The sequence below is a fragment of the Polyodon spathula genome, chromosome 12 (genome assembly GCF_017654505.1).
Source record: "Polyodon spathula isolate WHYD16114869_AA chromosome 12, ASM1765450v1, whole genome shotgun sequence".
In the NCBI taxonomy this organism is placed as follows: domain Eukaryota; kingdom Metazoa; phylum Chordata; class Actinopteri; order Acipenseriformes; family Polyodontidae; genus Polyodon; species Polyodon spathula.
This window is the reverse complement of record NC_054545.1, coordinates 234,687-250,681: the sequence shown is the minus strand read 5'-3', so window position 1 is coordinate 250,681 and position 15,995 is coordinate 234,687. Positions and strand designations below refer to the sequence as shown.

Below are 15,995 nucleotides of genomic sequence, written 5' to 3'. Positions count from 1 at the left end.
TTCCTCCTGACAAATGATTCAGCAGCACAATACTATAATGGCTATAATACAAAAAATAAACATATCTGAAACAAGGAACCCAACTGAATAACTCCCTGTTTATTGTCTGTTCAGAATCTGCTCAATTCAATAATTACAAAGACTTCCACTTACATACAAAAAGGAAAGAAAGCAGCAGTGTTTTGACTCAAAACGGAGCATCCTGTAATTAACAGGAAGGGCAAAAAAAAAAAAAAAAAAAAAAAAAAAAGCACCCTTGCATGCAGAGGGTAAATAACATGAAAGTTGAAATGAAAGCAACAGGTTCCTTCAACGAACACCATGTGCAGGTTCAATACAGCGCTTCTGAATGGACAAAGCACGACTTGTATCACTTTACTGAATGACCAACCTGACAAATCAGACAGGAAACACAGACATGCCCGCATCCTGGCATGGAAATGGCACAAGAGAGACGTTAGTGTGACAAACTGGATATGCCAGCCATGGCCATAAATTACAAGCGTCTAATAAAATATGATTACAAACATTTTGATGAAATGTATAATAAAAGGAACAGGAGGTAAATATACACCAGCCAGCGTTACTGTATGCAAGACTGTCCCACTGCACAGGAGTTAAATATACACAAGCCAGCGTCACTGTGTAGACAAGACTGTCCCACTGCACAGGAGTTAAATATACACAAGCCAGCGTCATTGTGTAGACAAGACTGTCCCACTGCACAGTGTACAGGAGTTAAATATACACAAGCCAGCGCCACTGTAGACAGAAAGGTAGTGGGGGGGGTCCATGCAAATTTTTATTTAGCAAATTAAACAAAATGTAAAGCAACGTCTGTAATAAATGCTATGAAAATGGTGCTGTGATCGTCTTGTGAAATCATCACTTTTTAAAGCATTTTTATATATCTTGCCAGGAGCAGTGTTTGCTATACACTGTAGAGCATCGCCACAAAACAAACATTTAAAAAAGATTAACGTTAACAAAAACGTTACTGAAAAGTATATTCACAGTAATGTCTACTGGTGTTGCATAAACCCTGAATACTCCAAAAAATGCCATGAAAGGGTTTTTAATAGTTTTCATTGTAAAAGACAAGCTGAACTACTAGGAATGATGACAGGGATCTGAAATTAGCACTGGTCTACAGAGAAGGTCACTTCCTGTAAAGTAACACTTTTGTTCCGTGGCTCTGGGGCCATTTCCTTTAAGAGAAGTAAGAAACTTCATGAACGATCTGCTTTCTGGAGATACAGCGAGTTCTATACTTCTGTGTTCTTTATTTACGATGAAACTGCTGCTAAACAGTAACACCGCCAATGCCATTTAAAAAGTGAAATCGGAATGAAATGACATTCATTTATTAACTTGTTTATATTACACTTGAAATCGACCAATAGCCAAACTGAAATCTGCAAGTCAAAACAGCTTTCGAACGAAAAGTATAAATTTAGCATTTACAGGCAATGGAACGATGTCCTGTTATTAACCAGCCGAAGCAGCCCAATGGATCTGTCTTTCTTTAGCCTGTAATGTTATTAACCAGCCCAATGGATCTGTCTTTCTTTAGCCTGTAATGTTATTAACCAGCCCAATGGACGGGTCTTTCTTTAGCCTGTAATGTTATTAACCAGCCCAATGGATCTGTCTTTCTTTAGCCTGTAATGTTATTAACCAGCCCAATGGACGGGTCTTTCTTTAGCCTGTAATGTTATTAACCAGCCCAATGGACGGGTCTTTCTTTAGCCTGTAATGTTATTAACCAGCCCAATGGATCTGTCTTTCTTTAGCCTGTAATGTTATTAACCAGCCCAATGGACGGGTCTTTCTTTAGCCTGTAATGTTATTAACCAGCCCAATGGACGGGTCTTTCTTTAGCCTGTAATTACACTGCAGCTCAAGCGTTGCAGGTGATTCCAGTAAACATCTTGGAGAGAGACTGGCTCATCACTGTCTGTTTCAAGTGTGAAGATGAGATAAGCAGTAGAAGGCTTTTGCTTCTACCTCCTGCAATGCTCACAACACTAGATACAGCAGTTTGGCAGGTTCTTTTCTTCACAGCAAGAAAAAAAAAACATTGCAATGACTAACTTCTCACTCCCTCCATGATGAATGCAACGTTTAGGATTCTGCTGTCAAGAGCTGCTCCACAACTCTACAAGAATCTCCTAGCATGGATTCGTTTGCTCCACAGACACTGCACCAAGGCTAACAGAAAGCTACTACAAGCAGGGACTAAAAACATGGACTAAACAAAACTAAACAAAAGACAAAAACTAAAAATGCTAAGTATTCTTGGCACTTTCTTGCAGCAATACAAGTTCAAGTGGAGCAGTGTGGATGCTTGCTGTCTTGTAAGCATCGTGTGTTTCTGCAGAGCGCTGGCAGTGTGATGCGTCTGAGAGACGGCCCCTCCTGCCTCACACGTCGAAGGCGGAGTGATCCAGGCCATCCAGAGTCAGCTGGCTCCTGTGTAGGGAGTTGGGGCTTGGGGGGCTGCTCGGATTGGAGCTGTTGGAAGGGGTTGAGTGCTTCGTTGAATCTGAGTCCGGCTTGAAATAAACAAACACAGTGAACTCCCTCAGATACGTTCACAATAAAAAACTAAAAACTAAAACGTATTCGCAATGAAAGGTGCTTTTCAACAGACGCTTAATAAAAGCGAAAGGGAAGGAGAACACACGTGAGGAAAGTTCCTTACCTCTTTCTCGAAATCCTGGTCAGGGTCGGAGATGCTTCGGGATGAGCAGGACACGGCACCGCCGAATTCACCCCCTCCTGAGGGACACAGAATAGTTTATATGAACAAAACACCAAAATAGTCAAATGTATTCAGTCTTTTCTCAAATTACTTTGTATAATGTCGTCAGAAGGAGAGCCATGCAATTGCGCACAGTGCATTATTCTCCTACTGTAGGCATTCAAGAAATGTATTCATTAAATTAGCGAAGTGCTCCCCCTGCTTTCTTCCACAGCAATATGTAAAAATCTAAAACATGCTCTATTAAAAACTGGAGCACTATTCAATAGCGGTCATCTTTCAATATAAATGAGCCAAGTGCACTTGCAAACTGCACTGTGAACACAAATAAACTCAGTCCTGCAAAAAAATAGAAAAGGACAAAAAACGAATCCAACTTTAGCTCACATCCCAATAAACTCAGTCCCTTTGCTCGCAGGTAAGTGTGAACAGCAAGGGTCTGGGTTTGGGTCAGGTTGATGGTCAGGGTCAGGTTGATGGTTAGGGTTAAGTTGATTGTGAGGGTCTGGATCTATGCTAGGGTTAGGTTGATTGTCAGGGTTAGGGTCAGGTTGATAGTTAGGTTCTGGGTGAGGGTTAGGGTCTGCTCTGCTCTTACCCGAAGTGGTGTGTGTAATGTAGGTTTTGCTCCTGCTGTGTTGATGCTGGTGGGACATGCTGGATGAGACGGGCCGAGGTCTCTCTCTGCACGGCTCCTCCTGCGATGGTGGCAACACGCTCTGCACAGACACACACAGAATAGGACTGAGAGTTTGCAGGCTGTCCAAGCAGAGTGAGGATTATGCAAACCTCTCTTGCATGGTCTTTACAGTAAACTTACTATTGCCATTTGATTTTTAAATAAAAGATGCCACAGTTGCCAATGAAGCTACTCTCCCCTCAAAGTAATTTCTTTGCCCACAGTGAGCACTGCTGGTAGAAGGGGCTCTGCCCACACCCTCTCCAGCTGCACCCCATGTGGAAAAGGATTCAAATCTCTTTCTCCCTCCCCCTGAGAAGAAAGGGCCCCTCATCCACATGCATGGGGTACATGAGATGTAGAAATAGGACCCCTAGTACTTTAGATTCAAACCTGTGCTGCTGAGCAGTCCCTATAATGCAGTGAAGAATCCCCCACAGCAACGCAGCAGCGTGTTTCTCAGTGTACAGTACAATGGTTTGTGTTTAACAAGATGAAGCGTTCAAAATAATAATAAACAATAATAACAAAAGGACTACTTCAAAGAAAATTAATGGCTGTTATAACCGCACAGTGAATACCTACGGTAGATTCCACCCCACAACCCCAATACCTACTGTACATCCACCCACCACCCCAATACCTACTGTACACCCCACCACCCCAATACCTACTGTACATCCACCCCACCACCCCAATACCTACTGTACATCCACCCCACCACCCCAATACCTACTGTACATCCACCCCACCACCCCAATACCTACTGTACATCCACCCCACCACCCCAATACCTACTGTACATCCACCCCACCACCCCAATACCTGCTGTACATCCACCCCACCACCTCAATACCTACTGTACATCCACCCCACCACCTCAATACCTACTGTACATCCACCCCACCACCCCAATACCTACTGTACAACCACCCCACCACCCCAATACCTACTGTACATCCACCCCACCACCCCAATACCTACTGTACAACCACCCCACCACCCCAATACCTACTGTACAACCACCCCACAACCCCAATACCTACTGTACATCCACCCCACCACCCCAATACCTACTGTACATCCACCCCACCACCCCAATACCTACTGTACATCCACCCCACCACCCCAATACCTGCTGTACATCCACCCCACCACCCCAATACCTACTGTACATCCACCCCACCACCCCAATACCTACTGTACATCCACCCCACCACCCCAATACCTACTGTACATCCACCCCACAACCCCAATACCTACTGTACATCCACCCCACAACCCCAATACCTACTGTACATCCACCCCACAACCCCAATACCTACTGTACATCCACCCCACAACCCCAATACCTACTGTACAACCACCCCACCACCCCAATACCTACTGTACATCCACCCCACCACCCCAATACCTACTGTACATCCACCCCACCACCCCAATACCTACTGTACATCCACCCCACCCACCCCAATACCTACTGTACAACCACCCCACCACCCCAATACCTACTGTACATCCACCCCACCACCCCAATACCTACTGTACATCCACCCCACCACCCCAATACCTACTGTACATCCACCCCACCACCCCAATACCTACTGTACATCCACCCCACCACCCCAATACCTACTGTACATCCACCCCACCACCCCAATACCTACTGTACATCCACCCCACCACCCCAATACCTGCTGTACATCCACCCCACCACCCCAATACCTACTGTACATCCACCCCACCACCTCAATACCTACTGTACATCCACCCCACCACCCCAATACCTACTGTACATCCACCCCACCACCCCAATACCTACTGTACATCCACCCCACCACCCCAATACCTACTGTACATCCACCCCACCACCCCAATACCTACTGTACATCCACCCCACCACCCCAATACCTACTGTACATCCACCCCACCACCCCAATACCTACTGTACATCCACCCCACCACCCCAATACCTACTGTACAACCACCCCACCACCCCAATACCTACTGTACAACCACCCCACCACCCCAATACCTACTGTACAACCACCCCACCACCCCAATACCTACTGTACATCCACCCCACCACCCCAATACCTACTGTACATCCACCCCACCACCCCAATACCTACTGTACAACCACCCCACCACCCCAATACCTACTGTACAACCACCCCACCACCCAAATACCTACTGTACAACCACCCCACCACCCAAATACCTACTGTACAACCACCCCACCACCCCAATACCTACTGTACAACCACCCCACCACCCCAATACCTACTGTACATCCACCCCACCACCCCAATACCTACTGTACAACCACCCCACCACCCCAATACCTACTGTACATCCACCCCACCACCCCAATACCTACTGTACATCCACCCCACCACCCCAATACCTACTGTACAACCACCCCACCACCCCAATACCTACTGTACAACCACCCCACCACCCCAATACCTGCTGTACATCCACCCCACCACCCCAATACCTGCTGTACATCCACCCCACCACCCCAATACCTACTGTACATCCACCCCACCACCCCAATACCTACTGTACATCCACCCCACCACCTCAATACCTACTGTACATCCACCCCACCACCCCAATACCTACTGTACAACCACCCCACCACCTCAATTCACTGGAATATGCAGTAATCAGAATTGGTTTGTTTTTTTGTAAGTAAAAATTTAATTTTTTTTTCATTTTTAAAAACTATTCTCTTCGAAGTAGTTGCCTTTTGTTACTTATTATTTGAATTTGAAAGGTTTCCTGATTGAAGTTAGTCAGAATCTGAAAAGAGAAGCGCTGCACACTTTGCAACACAGTCACACAGTTAAGTCCAGGGACAGGAACATGGCAGGTTAATCAATCAGTCTGTTTGTAAGCGCTTTGACAGTTACATGACTTTACAGAAGAAATAAAAAGGATGACACAGATGCATTCCTGGCAGGCAGGCAGGCAGGCTGGGGGGTGGAAGTGGGGGACAGCTATTCCTACCCTTGCTAAGGAAGCGGTGGAGGGAGAGGAAGAGGAGGAGAGCAGTGGGAGGCCTTGCAGTGAGGAATGATCTTTCTGGAGATAGATTTCAGCACAAATAGGGCTCATGTGATAGACGTGCTCAAAGTTGGTTGGAGGAGATATCAAAGCATGGTGTCGAGAGGATGAGGGGGAAGGAAATTCATTCTGCTACGTCAACAGAAACAGAGAGAGAGAGAGAGAGAGAGGAGAGAGAGAGAGAGAGAGAAGGAAAGGAAGGAGATACTAGTTAATTCCCCCCCAAAAAGAAAAAAGAGTGTAACATGAAAGAGCTAGGACTGTCGTGCACTGATTTCTTGGCTCACTCTGTCACACAGCCACCTGTACAAACTGCACTCTGTTCCTAACCTCAGGAGAACACTAGAGTAAAGAAAGAGGACCTCCCCTTGCATAACCGCTGCGTTTAGGAGGGGGACTCAAACACACAGAGCTTTGAGTTGCTATGTAGTAGCACTGCAGCAATGGCAAATCCCTTTCCACATCAGCAGAAAGTAAAGGAGGATTTGTTTGTAACAACACAGAAAAGAGGCGAGCTGAATGAAGCGGTTCTCCGGTATTACCAATGGGAGATCCATGAGCACTTGCATCCCATCGCCTGGCCCCATGTGAGCCACGTGATTGAAGTTTATTGGGTTGGAGATCATCTTGGACCTCAGTCCCGGGTCTCTCAGCATCTCCCTGTAATAGAAATATAAAAACAAGATATAGGCAGATAAGGGTGACAAGCATGCTGATAAAGTGTCTTTAGCTGATGCACTAGACTTTCACCTCCGGGGGCCTGGGTTCGAATCCTGCTTAGGCACAAGTGATTTGAGTATGGTTCTGTAATCTCTACATCACCCTACACAGTCCCTCCTGGTCACAGCACCACAGCACCACGTGTCCCAGTTGGCAATGACTGAACAGCAAGGCTCAGGATTCAGGGGCATTCGCAGGGTTCACAGAGGCTTACACAGCATCAGACTGAAGCTGCATTCAGAATAGTTGAACCTGGACGTTCCATTTTCACCTTAATCTGGGAAGCTCCCTGCATGTGCTGATGCCTTCCAATAGTTACTGATCAGATTGATAATCTCACCGGCGCTGCTGCAGCCTCTCCTCCTCTGGCACCTTGAACACAAACCTCCTCTTGCTCCGGGTTCGCACCATTTGCTTCTTGCTGTTATCAGAGGTTTCCGGCACAGCAAAGTCAGCAGCTTCTAGAAACAAAACCACTTTGAGATTTGTAACCTCAGAGCCTTTTATTAAGGGCAGAGCACTCCTCCCTTCTCATTCCGCCAAAAACAAAGTTTTAAATTGATCCCACACTTAGAGAGCAGAGGGAACCGGTTCCTACTCTATCAAACTCTTAACAAATAAAACATCAGAAGCTCTATGCTGGAATACACTTCCATTAATTACACTTAGGAGGAAATACCTTGGCATGTTTTTTTTAAACTATCCTTGATTTTCAATAACTACTCTTGTCAACAGTTTTTTAAAAATGAAGGTGGTAGAATCAGGTGGTAGAATCAGGCTTAAACCCTAAAATCAGAAACAAGTAAGCAAGCACACCAACCTGAATATCTGCTGCTGAAGTATATGAGCTTGGGCTGCTCCGAACCGAGCAGGTTGAGAGTCCCCGGCACGTTCAGCGGGCGGATCTGTGAGGAGCAGGAAACTTTGTGTTAGGAGCAGCGTCACAGAGAGCTGAGAGGGACTGGCTGCTCAGGAGATCATACGCACTCACCTTGGTGAGAGCAATGGTCTGGATCCACTCCATGCTGTTCACATCGAAGACATCCAGCCCATACTCAGTGTATACTGTCAGGTAGGAGGAGGAGGAGCCTGTCACAGAAGAGCACAGGCACATTCAGAGCACTCGCACACACCACAAAGCAAACAAACAAGAAAGCAGCATAAATCTAAACATCACCAGGCATGAATCTGAACAGAACTGGAATCTCATTAAATACAGCGCCATTGCTTTAGCATATTCCTGGTTTTCTTTAATAGTTTGTGTCAGTAACTATAACAGATACCCTGTGGTTGGATTCAATTTCACTGATGAAAACCTGCAGCAAGACTAAACAGCACTTCCAGAGGGACTCTTATGCTGCACTAAAAAAAAAATAAAAAAAAATAAAAGGGAGCGAACACACAACAAGCTGAAGGAGAAAAACGAGACTACAAGCCAATAAATACAGATCCCTTATTAAACTGGGCTTGGGGGCGTAATGTGTTCGTTCACTTGCTCTTAATAGCTGAATTCATGGCTTTCACTGTGGCTGGTACCACGTGCGGAATCGACTGGTGGCATTGATGAAGGAAGACAGTTGCCAACATCCCAGATCAAAAAACACACAACTGAGAGTCTCTGCTTGAGATGCGCCTGGTTCCTACCAGCAGGTCCTGAGATGCACTGGAGCCTGCCTGCAGCAGGACTGGTATTGGACCTATGCTCACCTGAGAATACCAATGGACACATTCAGGGGATCATCACAAGCCTGTGTTGGGGCAGCATCAGCTTTAGAAAACAAACCACAAAATAAAAACAAAACCAGAAGTAAATCCACATACTGCAAGCCAGAGGCGTGGCTGGCCACATGAGCTCCTGCGTGCGCGACCTCCTCCCCTGCAGGTCCACGTAGACGCCCAGCTGGCTGAAGCAGAGCAGGTTCTCCTCCGGCCCGACCTCCACGGTAAGCAGAGCGTCCAGGGGCTGCTGTCCCAGGAAGGCCAGCGAGCCATCGCCGGGGTTCACCAGGCTGGTGGTGGGACCCTCCCCCTGGACACTGAGCAGGGAGAATCCCGAGGGGTAGCCCACACACAGCCGCCCTCTCAGCAGGGTCATGCACTGCACGCTGCCCGGGGCCTGCACCTCGCACAGCTTCCTGTGATGGGGTTTGGTTCTGCTGATCTCGTAGCACTGCACCTGCCTCTTCATTGCCACCAGCAGACAGGTGGGCCCGCCGGGCCGCAGGGCGCCCGTGATGAGAGCCTGGCAGCCCTTGGTGTCCGGGAGCTTGATGTCGAAGTTCGTGTCACCTCCGTCCAGGGCGGCCCAGGGGAGCAGGTGGACATGGTGGCTCCGGCCACACACCAGGACAATGATCTTCTCTTTGGGAATCAGCTCGATCTGGTGGACCTTCTTGCAGTCAGCAGCTCGCACGATCACTGGGAATACAGAAGGATATTACAGCTCTCATCCTGGGACAGGACATGGTACAAAACACTGAACCTTTCAGTTACTCAATTTAGACTGATGGATGGAGAGACAAATACTGTAGATGAGTATAGACTGACAGATACAGAGACAATATAATTTTCTTTTTTTTTTATGGCATCTTCAGATGCATCTTCTGAATAACTTTGGAGGGAAGTTTGCAGGTTGGAATGTGGAAAGTCAGATATAAGTCTTACCATCTCTTGTGACTTCCACAACATACAGACCATCTTCCGTGCCAAGTGCGATTCGCTCGCGGTCTACGAAAAGGAAAAGAGTTCTGTTAACAGAGAGCTGAGAGCACAGCACACGTGAGGCACTCAGGTTTACAGCCAGGCTCAAACGAGGGCACAGCCTGCTGTGACTGCAATGCCCATCTACAGAGGAGGGGTCCTGCCCTGGCCAAAGGAAAGAAGTCCTGAAGGAAGGCTCTGGGTTCTCAGTACCTGGCTTTATCCACTAGGCCGCACTGTCTCCACAGAGCAGGCTGGATCGCTCTTCAGTGACAAGCTGCAGCTTCTGGTTTAATGCGGGGAGATGGAAACAATCCTCAGCTGCTAGCCTTCAATACAACACTACTTCAGATTCTCTGTATAAACCTCTCCACTTACCCCAGTCCAAGGTCATCCACGCCCCTGAACTTTATAACATTGCACATTTGAAACTGTTCACTTTATTCTTATTAAAACTGTTCAGAAGCTCAATCTGCCAAGAGATTTGTAATCTCGCTAAGTGCTGCAGTCACTGCTTGGTTATATATTTTGCTCAGTGGAAGTGTATTACCTTGAGAGTAGAGCGCAGGGCAGACAATAAATCCGCAATGAACGCCATCTCTTTGGAGCGAAGGCTCAAACAGAATCAAGAGGCTTGGAAGCCCTGCTCTCAGCACATGCATTATAAGCAATGACACATCAACTGCTGTAACATTAGGAAATGCAAGGATTGTACTGAATACAGCTGACTGCTACTCTCCAGAGACATATCTCAGCCCAGTTTATTGTATGAGCCCCTTGTGTGCACCTTACCTACAATAGCAGCAGACAAAGTCACTTTGATAGCAGGCAGTGTGCTATCGTAGGCTTCTTGTGGAATATGCACCACCCTGTTCCTCAGCTGGTTCTTGTTTAGGATGTTCTGCAGCCCTTCAAGGATTCCAACCCATTTCCTCTTCTCCGCCTCGCTCTCAGCCAGAACCAGGAGGGAGCAGGTCTTGGGGGGCGAGCTCAGGAGAGACGACGTCACCTGGAACACACAGAGCATTCAGAATGGGCTTCCCTTTAAGAGCAAATACGGGCCACAGGCCTGATAAAGTCTCCTGATAGCAAGTGGCTCTACATCCCATTGCAATCAACGGTTAACAACATACCACCTTCAAGGGAAAGCAATGCGACCCACCTGCAATCTTTAAACACCGATATGACGCACGCATGCCCCACCCTGTGTACTCAAGTACACTACAGTACCCATTATGCTGCTAACTACAGTACAATTGAACCCAACGGTGCTAGTGCATATTAACCCAAGTTATTATTCAATTATAGTTCAGTTCTGTGTGAAAGTATCAAACCCCTCAGAGTAGTTCAGTTTTTACACTTGCATTGCTGAAATGTCTTGCTGGGACCCTGAAGAGTCCACGATGTGCGATGCTATAAACTGGTGCCCAGACTTCATATTGAACACTGCTATCCACAGACTTGAACACTACCTTTTCATTACATCTCCTCTTTCAAACACATGCATCTACAGCATGCACATGTTGTTCTGTATCAGTCTACTTTGTGCACTGTTTTAGAGCATGACTGTCCAGCAGATTGTATTTAGTTTTTAATTGGTCAGGGTCAGTGGTCATCAGTCCTAGAATTAGTCTTCATGAAGCAGTTATTGGTGAAGCAGCCCATCATGGGTATTGGGCTTGTCCTTTTCTACCTCTCTCAACATGTTTTTGAATGAAGCGTACCCTGAATATACACGGCACATCCTTTCGAGTTGCATGGATCACATCCGATGCCAGCACGGCGCTCACAGAAAACTCTTCATCTCTGTAAACACAGAACAACAGGAATAAACCTCCCCCTGCATCACTGAGCCCCTTCACCCAGGAACACTCCCTTCAGGGATCTCACTGTTCAGCAGAGTAATACTGGCCTTGGATCAGCTAAGCACAAAGGTGACTGCAATGCTACTGCTGACAATACAGAGAAATGATTCAGCTGTCAAGAAATCATAATATACTTATACTGTAGGCAGGTGCAAGTTTGACAAGCATGTTGATGTTACTGTGACACTGAGTGTATGTACAGTAGAGGTTACTAAATGAAATGAAATGCTTTATATTAGCAGCATATAGTACAATATGTTTAGTTAGTTATATGGAAGTGGATGGGAATAAATGACAATGTACTGCAGGTTTATATTAATGACAACATTTTACAGTTTATACAGATAAAAACGCATAGTAGTTTGATTAGCATGATGTTCTTTTACTAATGCCAGAAATGTCAGGTTATTAGTGACATCCTGAAAATGTCAATTACTGTCACCATTTCTACCCAGTCCCTCTGAAGTGATATGAAGCAGATTTCACTGTGCTTTACAACTCCAAACTTTTGTCAAATTCGACTTTTCATAAAAAGAGCAAAGTCTTCTATTTACAGGCTTGTGTGTAGGCACAACTGTCCTTTAGGTGTCCTAAACATGCTTACATGCCAACACAGACAGACAGATGCACGGACAGACACGCAGATCTCAATGAGGCCAGCTCGCTACCTGAGATCCAGGACTTGGCTGGCTACAACTCCAGGCTGAGTCGACTTCCCTTCGGGCACATCGTACAGAAAGAGTTTACAGTCACACACCACGGCATAAGCACGCTGCCAGCCTTTCTTCACTCCTGTGGGCTTCGGGATCTGAAAACAAAACACAACATTCTTACAGCCTTGTTTTAGCAGCAACACAAAGAGTGGATGACAGGATCCTCACAGGGTGAATAGCAGCCTGTTCTTACCCTGACGTAGCCCTTGTAAGCTGTGCCTATGCCTCTCTGCACATCGATCCCCAGGGGTCTCTTGGCTTGCTCTGGAGGGATTGGGCAGACCAGGGGGGCATTGTCTCTACAGGACACGTGGCAGATGAAGGAACACACTGTGAAAGGAAAGTCAGCTCTTCAATAACATGAACACTGCGCCAGCAAGAACAGCTAAAACACACACACACAGCCATGAACACTGCGCCAGCAAGAACAGCTAAAACACACACACAGCCATGAACACTGTGCCAGCAAGAACAGCTAAAACACACACACAGCCATGAACACCGCACCAGCAAGAACAGCTAAAACACACACACAGCCATGAACACGGCGCCAGCAAGAACAGCTAAAACACACACACAGCCATGAACACTGCGCCAGCAAGAACAGCTAAAACACACAGAGCCATGAACACGGCGCCAGCAAGAACAGCTAAAACACACACACAGCCATGAACACCGCGCCAGCAAGAACAGCTAAAACACACACACAGCCATGAACACCGCGCCAGCAAGAACAGCTAAAACACACACACAGCCATGAACACTGCGCCAGCAAGAACAGCTAAAACACACAGAGCCATGAACACGGCGCCAGCACACTTTCCAGTATAAAACTCAAGTCAGTATAATGGATGTAAAGCCAGTACAGTGGATGTTCTGCTAATAAAGATCGAAGTGTAAGCTGGAATGCTGATTTTTCCTGGGATTTAGAGTCAGAAGTTCATTAAGGAAGACTGTCCTGGGTTTTACTTGCAAACAGAATGAAAACAGCGAGACAGGACTCACCATCGCAGGCGTAGCCCTGGCGCATTAACCCCACCATCAGGGAGGTGCAGTGGGTGCACTGGGTGGGACTGGAGAACGTCTTGATACTGAGCTCATGGGCTTTAGGCTGGAAGGCAGAGCAAATTAGTGAGACTTTAGAAGCGTCTTGTATTGAGAGTCCTGTTGGACAAGCGAGCAACGCTAAATAAACTAGTATATCAAAAACTCAACACTAGACAAAAAAGACGTTTTTTATTCCTTTACTCTGATTTTATTGTTGAGTCTTTAAAGTTTATTTCTATCTATCTATCTATTATACATTACAGAATAAAATAGGCATTCTTAAAACATTTTGGAAGACCTACTGTAGTCCCCAGTTGTTTTGTGGCAACACAATAGTAAAGACCCTTTATGAGAATTGCCTTTGTGAGAACTGCCTTTGTGAGAATTGCCTTTGTGAGAATTGCCTTTGTGAGAATTGCCTTTGTGAGAATTACCTTTGTGAGAATTGCCTTTGTGAGAATTGCCTTTGTGAGAATTACCTTTGGTAAACTCAACGACGTCGACTGGTAAACAGGGGAAGCAGCAGCAGGAGCAGCTTGCGGTGGCTTAACTGGCTCCTAGTGAAACCAGAGAGAACAGCAGGGTTAGGAGAACGAGCCTCCTGGACATTCCTCCAAGCAAAGATCTGCCCACATGTGCCCATATTGGGCTTACAGGTGAAACACAGCATGCAGACAGCACTCCTGCCAGCCTCACACAAAGATCACATTTTCCAGAATGCAGTGGCCTTGCACAAGGGTACTTACATTTTGTGCTGTCGACACACAAAAGGTGGGGGAAACTTCAGGCTTTTGCAGTGATGTGTCGAGCTCAGTAATGGAGCTGGTCTGCAGAAAGCAAGGTAAAGCAATTAGGATTGATGGAGCTTTGTTTTCCAAATGGACTTTCTGAATCAATACTGAAGCAGTTACAAATACAATTGTTCTTTTATGTCATCCTTCTCAGAAGTAGAACAGTTTAATTTCATCAAGACTGGAGGAGCAGAGGGGGTGTATAATCACATTCATTGGGCCGGGAGTTTAAAGAATGGCCATGCAGTAGAGCACTGGATAGACTGATCATTAACTAGAAGAGAAAGGAATAAACACTGTCTATACTACACTGGTAACAGCGCTTCGGGATATCAATACAAACCGAGTCAGATTTTCATATCAGTGCTCAGAATCACACAGGGGCAGGATACATCAAGCTCTCCACTTCCTCACAACTGAAATTCAGAAGCTGCTCGGATAGGAATTGAAGGGATGCAATATTTCTATTGGCATGGGAAGCTATCTATTCACCCACATTTTGTAAAAAAGAAAAGAAAAAAGCTTTACAACATATAAAACCAATCAAGCAGAAGAAGAATACTAAGTTTTATACTATACTACCCATGTTACTGGAGGATTCATGTAGGTTTTATTGTATACTCAAGTTACTGGAGGATTCATTGGATGAAAGATGAGGAAAGCTTAAACACAAACATTGAGATGAGGCTGCTATCCAACACAATGACACCCCAGTGTGTGAGAGCAGTGAAAGGAGTTAGAGAAATGCATTACTGTTAGTAAACATGAACAGATTCTGTGGAAACTTGCCAGCACAGCATTATGCCAGTGCATGTTTGGGATGCTGCTGTAATTGTGAAGCCCAGTTCCACTTCACAATGTTCCCCTTCATTAGGAGTCAACAGGGCAGCTACAGGGGATGGGGGGGCGCTAGTTTTAGGGGTTTACATAACGGGTACGTGTCAGAGGTTAAGGAGTGAGAAAGCTCTGTCAGCCAACTTACTTCATCCCAAAACGCTTGCAGAGAGGACGCAGATGAGACAGAATCCTTTGTGGTAACAGATATGAGGGACAAAAATAAAGGCATGTTGCTTTACTTCACTTTTACTGTCACAGTGGCTTCGGAAACAGAGGCGAGTTCAAAGCTACACTATCCTCGTTTCACCCCGATTGTGCTTGAGGAAGATCTCTACCCCCTCCCCCCCCTTGTCTTGATGTCCTTTGAAGTCCCGAGGTAGTGACACAGGCTCCAGCTAAAGTGAAGTGGCAAATAATACTGATTTACTGGCCCCTCAGCTTCCATCATAACCAAGTGCAAGGCAGACACTTTTAAAAGAGCTGTGGAGTTATAGTTGGGCTGCTATGGGGGAATAATGTCTTTAGAAAAAAAAAAAAAAAGGAAGTATGATTCTATTTCCACTGCTATGGTGAAGCAGTGTTTGTTTGAAGCCTTTGATATTGTTAAGCAATTTTCTAAAGAAGATCATAGGACCTGTTCATATGTAACTAATGTGATGCAAAAGCCTTGGTTCAATTCAACAGCCTTTGCTGTTTTAAAATAGCATATTAGATCTCTGCTGCAGAGCCCGTTTCAGTGCGAGTTCTGCTCTTTGGGTCGATCAAGCTTCAGTAAAGACATTACAAGGAGGATTACATTGTTAACTT

The 15,995-nt window shown here is 46.0% G+C and overlaps 1 protein-coding gene across 2 annotated transcripts in view; it reads right to left on the bottom strand.

Annotated features, from left to right (window-relative positions):
• Positions 1-79: 79 nt before the first annotated feature.
• Positions 80-15,995, bottom strand: part of LOC121324843 (serine/threonine-protein kinase MRCK beta-like) — a 68,134-nt gene continuing 52,218 nt past the window's right edge. The window contains exons 22-39 of one of the 2 annotated variants that reach the window (XM_041267057.1): positions 15,334-15,378; positions 14,307-14,387; positions 14,040-14,117; positions 13,519-13,624; positions 12,707-12,843; positions 12,469-12,608; positions 11,660-11,741; positions 10,728-10,944; positions 9,900-9,962; positions 9,057-9,653; positions 8,227-8,324; positions 8,056-8,140; positions 7,576-7,696; positions 7,058-7,175; positions 6,459-6,647; positions 3,363-3,483; positions 2,705-2,781; positions 80-2,555 (exon numbers count right to left, since the gene is read on the bottom strand). In XM_041267057.1, the coding sequence (XP_041122991.1) occupies positions 2,424-2,555; positions 2,705-2,781; positions 3,363-3,483; positions 6,459-6,647; positions 7,058-7,175; positions 7,576-7,696; positions 8,056-8,140; positions 8,227-8,324; positions 9,057-9,653; positions 9,900-9,962; positions 10,728-10,944; positions 11,660-11,741; positions 12,469-12,608; positions 12,707-12,843; positions 13,519-13,624; positions 14,040-14,117; positions 14,307-14,387; positions 15,334-15,378 (2,487 nt within the window). In that variant the 3' untranslated portion in view covers positions 80-2,423. The remainder of the gene's footprint in view (positions 2,556-2,704; positions 2,782-3,362; positions 3,484-6,458; positions 6,648-7,057; positions 7,176-7,575; positions 7,697-8,055; positions 8,141-8,226; positions 8,325-9,056; positions 9,654-9,899; positions 9,963-10,727; positions 10,945-11,659; positions 11,742-12,468; positions 12,609-12,706; positions 12,844-13,518; positions 13,625-14,039; positions 14,118-14,306; positions 14,388-15,333; positions 15,379-15,995) is intronic. The other variant, XM_041267058.1, reaches the window with a different exon arrangement.